This window comes from Monopterus albus, unplaced genomic scaffold (genome assembly GCF_001952655.1).
Source record: "Monopterus albus unplaced genomic scaffold, M_albus_1.0 scaffold82.1, whole genome shotgun sequence".
Lineage (NCBI taxonomy): Eukaryota > Metazoa > Chordata > Actinopteri > Synbranchiformes > Synbranchidae > Monopterus > Monopterus albus.
Genome location: NW_018127962.1, coordinates 1737724 through 1746315, shown reverse-complemented (window position 1 = coordinate 1746315; position 8592 = coordinate 1737724). Strand labels below are relative to the sequence as shown.

The following is an 8592-nucleotide window of genomic DNA, read 5'->3' as shown; positions in this document are numbered from 1 at the left end:
ACCTCGGTGACTTCAGTTTGGGTGATAACATGGACGAGTCCACCTCCGAGCCCCCGGCCTCTGCTTCCTCATCAGAAGACATGACGCTGGGGTTGAAGGGATCATCGAAGTATTCCTTCCACCGTCCGACGATGTCCCCAGTCGAGGTCAACAATTGCCCACCTCCACTGTAAACAGTTTTCCCCCTCCTGAGGTGCCGGACGGTTTGCCAGAATTTCTTCGAGGCCGACCTCTCCATGGCCTCACCGAACTACTTCCAGACCTGAGATTTTGCCTCCACAACCACCCGGGTTGCAGTCCGCTTGGCCTGCCGGTACCCGTCAGCTGCCTCAGGAGTCCCACAAGCCAACCAAGCTCGAAAGGACTCCTTCTTCAGCTTGACGGCATCCCTTACTTCCGGTGTCCACCACTGGGTTCGGGGATTGCCGCCACAACAGGCACCAGAGACCTGAAGGCCACAGCTCCGAGTGGCTGCATTGGCAATGGAGGTGGAGAACATGGTCCATTTGGACTCAATGTCTCCTATCTTAAATGTGTCTACAAAATAAAACAAGAAGGCAAAAAATATTTTTGTCAATGAAAAAAAATATGGTATGCTGTCCAAAATGATCAACAGTAAGGTATGGCACATTAAAGTTAAAAACACCATTATGGTACTTTAATAAAACCCCAGAGAAGCAGGACACTCACCGTCAGCCAAACTCATCACCTGTTTTACTAGTGGAACTTCACTGACACAAGTCTCACTCCCTCTGGACACACTTGCCACCTTCCCCAACTCGTCCTCCCAGTAACCAATCTTGGCTAGAATTGGGGACATGGCTGAGTGTCTATCCCTCCCTTTAAAAATGTATCGTGGAATGGGAAAACTGATAGAGATGGATATGGTGAATTAAGAGGAAAAGGATGGTGTGAAGAAAGGGGCAGCAAAATAAAGTGAAGAGGGAATGAGAGAACAGCAGGGTAAAAAGAACAAGAAAAAAACAAAAAAGAAGGGGAAGGTTTCAGGTCAGCCTGAACCTCGTCCACTGGTAGCGCAGAAGCTTGTTTTTCAATTTTCTCAGCTTTTCCAGCAGACTCCCATGGGGTAGAAGCTGGCCAAATGAGGAGTAGCTAGATAGGTATAGTGCAAGATGGGAGCAGGAGGTATAGAGTAAAAAGGGGTCTGCAAAAAGCTAAGAGGCTGGTAACACGATTCTGATAGAGAAATGTCTTACAGACAGATGAAGTCTGGATTGGACAGATGGCAGAAGTAGAGAGAAAGACAGTTCTAAAGTAAGCAAATAGACAAGTTGAGGAAAAGATAACGGATTAAATAAAAGAGGGGGATTGGATGTGAGAAAATCTGGTACCTGTGGGAGGAGAGAGTGTGTTAGTGGGTCTGTGAGAGGACTCTGGGAAAAAAATTAGCAAAAGAAGTGAAACAAAGATGGACAGAAAAAATGAAGCTCAACTATAGATAACCAAATATTCGTCTGCTGAATTACTGCACCGCTCTAATCCCTTGGTAATGTGCATGTGTTTCAAGCTATGCTGTACGTGAATCAGACTTAACTGCATGAGTATGCAAGTAAGAAGACAGTTAACTGAGGAGATCTTAATACAGAGTAAATTCAGTTCACATAATACAACAGTGCTAATGGAGACAAGGTGTAAATAGATTCAACAGGAGACATGAAAATCAAACTGTTGGCAGGCAGTTGGCGCATAGATGTTAAACAAAAACGAGCCAGGATCATCTTAAGTAGATACTCACACTGTATAAAAAGTAGAGTAAAAGTATAATCACATGAAGAATAATTGATAGCAGGTGTTATCTTGGCCTGATGTCATTAATAATCGAAATAACAACAGATGCAAAGACGAATGTTCTCATTTTCCTGCCTGTTGTCTACAGTCTTTCTCTCTTTTTGGGAATTGTGTTAGAAACTTCATTTTTTTTCATCCCACAAAAATGTAAAGTATGCAAATATTATGACAGCAGATGATGTTTCACAGCCTATCAGCAAGACAAATAGCAATATAATTTAAGCATTGCTGCAGATGTGTTTTAAGGACATAAGTAAACCAGAAAACTACTGCCTCGCGACTGCATGTGTCTGCCATCCAATCAAATGGCAGTTCACATGCATATCTGTTCAGACTCATATATGTAATGAAGACTTAAAGGAATTTAATAAAAGATATTACTGCATTCACAAGAATGGGATGGACATGAGGTCACAGTGACCTTGACCTTTGACCACCAAAATCTAATCGGTTCATCTTTGAGCCCAAGTGGATGTTTGTCCCTGCGAGAATGGGACACAACAACCGGATGGATGGGCGACCTGAAAACATACAGTAATATCTCTGGCCCTGGCAGCTGTCAGCACGGAGGCATGAAAATGGTTTTCTCATATCAGACCACAAGATTTATGTAAAGGTCAGGTAATAGAGATCATAACAATGCCCTTTAGATCAGTGCTGCATCTCAGCCCTCACCTATTTGCCTGTAGCTGGCAGTGAGGTGCTTGTTTTGATCTCCACTGCTGATAATGAAGGCTCACATTCAAACTAACCACCATCATCTCATAAAGAGGAATATGTCCACCTTAAATGCTAGTAATGAGTCATATGTTGGCTTGCTACTGCAGCACTTTGATATTGGGAACAAATGAGTGTTTTGTCAAAGCACTCAGATAAAACTCCCCTTCCTTCTCCCTCTCTGTCGACTTGCCTTACTGCATAGAGGGGAGGGGCGGCAGAGTCAGGAAAGCAGAGGGAAATCTGTGTGAGCACTCAACTTCTGCATGGAAATATGCATGCCTGAGAGTGCATGTGTCTGTACATTTTTTTTTTTGCTCTGATCAGTCATTGATGTTCCATCAGCCCAGTGCATGTTTTTTATATGGGTGTTTAAAATCTTCTCAGAATCGTGACACATTCATGGAAGGGTGTCCTAACCCGCTATATTTAGCTCACGGATCAACAGTGCCACTCTCAGCGTTATGGATGTCAGAAACCATGGCCGTTGCCATGGAGATGCCACACTGCAATATTCTTTTACAGCCTACTCCCTGCCTGATGATACTTCCAAGCTTCCAAGCTGGGAAGAAACGATAGAGGGAGGGAGGCTGCAAAGGAAAAGGAGACAAGAGGAGAGACTAGAGTTGCGGGGTCTGTGGCAAGATCCACCGGAATGCTAATCATCTCTTCGCGACAGTTTGTCCTTCATTATGCAGGAGACAATATCCAGGACCTGCAAGCGTATGTCAACACACAGGCATATACGGAAAAATATATCTATGCATGAATGAACGCATTCTGTACATTCCACACATACATGTACAGGCTGAAACATTATACAAGGTCATATGTAGCAACAGACAAATACACAGAGCAACAAACACAAAAATGAACAACACACACACTCATGTTTCAGTGTGTGTACTGACACACACACTGAAACATGAATGTGTGTCCTGTTGCTGAAACATCCATGCCATTAGTAAGTGTTCAATTATTAACAGGCTACAAAATGGATCTAATCGTCAGCTGCAGCCCAATGTCTCCATCAGCATTCCTGGGACATTACTGGTGCAGCCAAAGTTAATAAGACATACAGTACCTTGTGTTATGATTTAGGGGTCATAGTGCTGTAAAGAATCAGGGAAGAGGGGGAACTGCAAATACCATTTTATCAACTTTTTTATTGAATCCAGCACAGACAGCTGTTTTATGTATGGTACACACTGAAGAGTAGATCAGAGGCCAAGCTCAGTAGTTGGAGACAATGTCAAGGTCAGAAGTCATTTCTGGTAAAGGAAGATCTACATACTTTAATTAAAACTGTGGGCTTGAAGAACAGCCATAAAGTAAGAGCCGGGGGTGACTCCTCTCACTTTAGAGACTCAAAGATTTAACTCCCAGCATGATCTCTGGCCCTTATTTACTTTAATTTGGGAGGGTATTAAATCAGTCATGTTTTATGAAACATTCCACAAGGGTCTATTGTCAGCCTCTTCACATTTTCATCTTCTTGCTAATGCTAATAAAGGATACCAAGGGGATCCCCTTGTTTTGGTAATGGTAGCTCATTAAGCTTACTGGATTCAGAGCAGTGGGTTCAGCCCTGGTGATGCAGAGGATTGACTTGACTGCCCCCTTTTCCAGTGGGTAAATTTACTGTACAGCATGAGTAAGATGTTTTTGTAATCACAATTTCAACTATAGACAGTTACCTACTTACACTATTAAGATGTAGTCCTTATCTGTGACCATCTGTACTTACAGCACATGCAAGAGAACCCAACTCAGGATGCTTTGCTACAATTGCACTGATATAAATTTCTGAGTGTCATATCTATATCTATCTAAATATATATATATATATATATATATATATATTAAAAATGCCAAAAACAAACTTGACTTTTTACTTCTATGTATCTAACTCAAAAAAGCAGCTACCATCACTGTTAATTGATGTCCCTTGCTGTCTCTGGTAGTGCAATCATATTCTCTTTAAAAATCCTTATACTATCTATTACCATAAATACAGTGTTTGTCTATACTGTGTTTATCATTTTCCTTGGCTTCTCTCTCTCTGAAAGTGAATACTTTCTGGGTATTTGGGTTGCCTTCTGGTTTCTGGTCCCACCTGACAAGCCTGGAGGCCCTAGGCGCACAGAAGCTCCAGGCCGCCTCACCGCCCTGCTGAGCCCCAAGGGTCCACTGCTGCTGCTGCTGCTGGAAATCTGGCAGACTGGGCAGGTACAGTATGTGCAGTTTGTGAACCGTCTGTCTCAGCCCAGGCATGTAGATCCAGAGCCCCGGGGGGAAGCCAGACTCCCACACTGAGTGGTTAATATATTCACAACACTTTCCTAAACTGGAGGCTTGACGTGTGAGGATACTTCATGTGCGCGCAATGGTAACATTCATAAATGAATATGTTAAGCAAGGCTTTGCTACACCCTTTAGGCAGGCTTAAATATATAAGTGGCAATGGTCACAATAGAAATACGACTTTATCTGGAGTTGTATAGATGTGCCAAGTCTACTTTCAAGTATGTAAATGTAAATAAGTCTGGCCAAATATCATCTATCTCTGCACAGGTTTCTTCCTCAGAGATCTCCCACACCAATCTTTTTATCACGGACTATAGAAAAAAAAATCAGAAAGGCTGACCTGCTCCCAGCACTCTTAGCTAAGCGCTGTTTATCACTTCACAAGATTTTTAATGAAAAAGTCAACACTGGGTGCAAGACGGTGTCAGACACCCTTTCATCCCCCACAAACCTTGGAGAGAACATCCACTGAATACCATACAAAAGAAGTCTCCATAAATATCCACCATTAGACCCTGCCTTTCACTGCGCTGACCTTCTGATAACCTCCGTTTAGTAGAAGAGCCAATGAGGATCCAACCAATGCTGTCAATTTCTGAGGACTCTAGGCTCTTGAGAGGCAGTAAACAGTCTTGTGGACTACATACAAAAGGAAACTCATTACAGAAAATCTTGACTTAGCAGTATCTGTTGTCCATTGTCAGACAGATGATTTAATCTTAGCTGCCCTGGAATAATTGCTTCTGCTTGTCAGGTGTTAGCAGCAACAGTAATGTAAACACAATCTGTGTTGTTCTATTGAGCTACTGGTTAGAACATAAAGAGAATAATAGCAATGTAAAACACACTTTCCACTAATGCTATTGGTGCTACCAGAGGCCTTAAGGTGAAATTAGATAACACATTATTGTCCGACTTCTCTTGAATTATTGCCTCACAAGTATTTTTTGTGTCACAGACGTAACAGACCATAGCTGCAGTGTACTTTGTTACAAACAATTTAGTGTCACACATGAATACAGGATCCATCCTACACTATCACTCGCTGCTCCAGCTTTATAGTTCCATGTTACCATTACACTGCAGTAGATGCCCTCAGCATAATGCGGGTCCATCTTTCTGTGTAACAACTTAATAAATCAAATTAATGAATTCTCTAGCTTCTTTTGTTTAACCAGTGGAAAGCAGGACCACCTATTTAATGGCAGATATTCTCAAAAATAAAGCAAAAAAGAAAAGGCTCAAAGTTATTTTAATATATGCAGCTCGAGATCTTCCTGACTCAACATTTAACCCACCAGGTTTAAGCAGTCTGCAGGGGGCATGAGTGTGAAGCTGTACAGAAAGACAGATATACCAAACAGTAAAACCATGCTGCATGATAGTTTATTCTACAGAAATATGGGGAAAAATAAAACTTAAACTGACACTTTAATCAAAACAACTGAATCCTCAGAAAATAAATATGCAGTTGTGCCTTGCAAATTCAGTCTGCATTCCCTTAATACCAGTTACATTTATGTGCTAATATGTCATGCCTAACCGAAAACACACTTCACACACCATCAACCTCTAATGCCAAAGCTACAATACGTTCATTTCAGCCAACTGGGTGAACAACTAGACTAATCTTGCATGTGTAATTTCTTCTCAATCACAGCAAAGCAGAGTTTGTTTCTACACCACATCACCTCTCCAGCAAGGAGCAATTGATGCCAAGTGCCTATTTTCCAGTGGGCTGTGCCAAGCTGACAAAATGTCCAGCCATGGGATGAGCACAGGAGGCACCAATGGCTCACATCCTGTCCTAAAAATATCAAGCATAACAAAGATGCTCACACCAAAGGCCGAGGGGGACATTTTCTTTGTTTCAATTCCAAATAGTCAAAAATCTGTTTCACAGGGATTTTCCCAGCTGAGGCAGAAAATGTTACAGCAACATAAATAAAACCACAATCAAGTACAATTTTGGACAAGATGCAAAAAAAAAAAAAAAAAAAAGACAAAACAAAACATTAAAATGCACTCTGACCTCCAAGCTATATTCTTCCACGGTCCTCCTAAGTGGGTCCACAATCTGCCAGCAAATGAGGATGCATAAGTCGATTAGCAGCATCCCGCCAACGATAATCAACAACTTCTGGTCCTTTATGATCTGGAGGGGGAAAAGTAAATGAAACACTTAGATTAAAGCAGTAGCCCACACCTGCTAATGTTATGTAATAGCATGTGTGTCTGTAGAGCCATTTCCAACAACATTTCTTATTGACCACTGTAATTATGTGAACCAAGTGATTCTCATCCCATCTCAGGACCCAGACCCCTGCTGACTTCATTCTAACCATCTAATCAGGGATTGATTACAATGCATTTAGCTGCAATTAGCCACCTACTAGGACAGGGGAAAAAAAAAACTGTGAGTCCAAAATACCAAGACCAGATTTGGAATTCAACTGTGGTACATGTAGTATATTTAGTAGAATGTACTCTGCTGACCCCAGGACTGAGAACAGTTGGTGGACATTCTGTCCAGACAGTACTGCGTTACCATCAAGTGACTGTGTTGTTACCTTGTGGCCAGAGAATGTGGAAAAGATCCACCTAACAAGAGCCAAGGCAACCAAACACTGAAGCTCCTCTTTTGTAATGTGAACTTTAGAGGGATGAAAGCTATGACCTGTTTGTGATCTTTATTTATAATAGCATTTGACTGTCAGGAACCAGAGATCAAAGGAAAGGTCAGGGAACACAGGATAGGCTCTTTGGAGAGTATCACATAGCCCTAATGCAGAACAGAGGTCTCCATCCATCGGTGGGCTCAGGATGAGATACAGGAAGGGACTGTTTTTTGATCTGCTATCGTTTGATGGTGTTGGCATTGAACAAATTTTGCCAAGGTGATGGACATTTCTTGTGGAAATATTGCCATGCTTTATATGAGTGCAGAGAAGTAAACCAGGTCAGACAGGTGCTTTGAAGCCAATGGAAAAATATTTGACAACAGTTGGACAACAGTAAAAATACCAGTAGATTATATGTAACAACACTGTGGTAAAATCAGGTTGATTAAACTAATAATCAATGATTCTAGCAAGTAAATAGTTGAAACAAAGAGATGCAACGTGTGATATTTTAGGAAAAATTACAAAAAAGCTCCACACCACCATCTGTTCAACTGTGATATGTTACTCTGCCAACTGTGTCTGCTAGACAAACAATGTAATGACTCCAAATTACCTGAAGTGTGATCTACTATTTTCTTTCCCCTAGTAATATTGTCATACATCAGTTAGGTTCTAGTGTCTTTTTTCTGATGATTTTCTGATTTTAGTTCTTACTGTGCACATGGCCCTATCAACTGAGAATAAAAATACAGAAACAAGTAAACTTATCATTTTAAGTGCTGTAGCCAAATCAGAGGGCATTGTATCCATTGGATACTACTACTGATCTATCAAGATCCAGGAAGGAGTGTGAGACTGTGGATGTTATTTTCAGACAGTTTCAACAGGTGTTAATGTGTACAGAATCATTATGTTTGCATGTCTATTTCTGAATCCATGAAGGCATAATGTGCTAATAGGTATTGTCTCTTTGTTTAACTTTGCTGTGTGTGCGCGTGTGTATCCAGTAATATGTCACTAAGGAGTACTTGGTAAATTATCAACATTTTTGTAAGCGTGTACGTTTTCTGTGTCTAGAGTGTGCATATTTTTTGTGTTTGGAGAAGAGGACATTGATTGACCGGCCACAACCCCC

The 8592-nt window shown here is 41.4% G+C and overlaps 1 protein-coding gene across 1 annotated transcript in view; it reads right to left on the bottom strand.

Annotated features, from left to right (window-relative positions):
- Positions 1-8592, bottom strand: part of gabbr2 (gamma-aminobutyric acid (GABA) B receptor, 2) — a 181887-nt gene that overhangs the window by 56978 nt on the left and 116317 nt on the right. The window contains exon 14 of the mRNA XM_020606858.1: positions 6866-6988. Within this exon, the coding sequence (XP_020462514.1) occupies positions 6866-6988 (123 nt within the window). The remainder of the gene's footprint in view (positions 1-6865; positions 6989-8592) is intronic.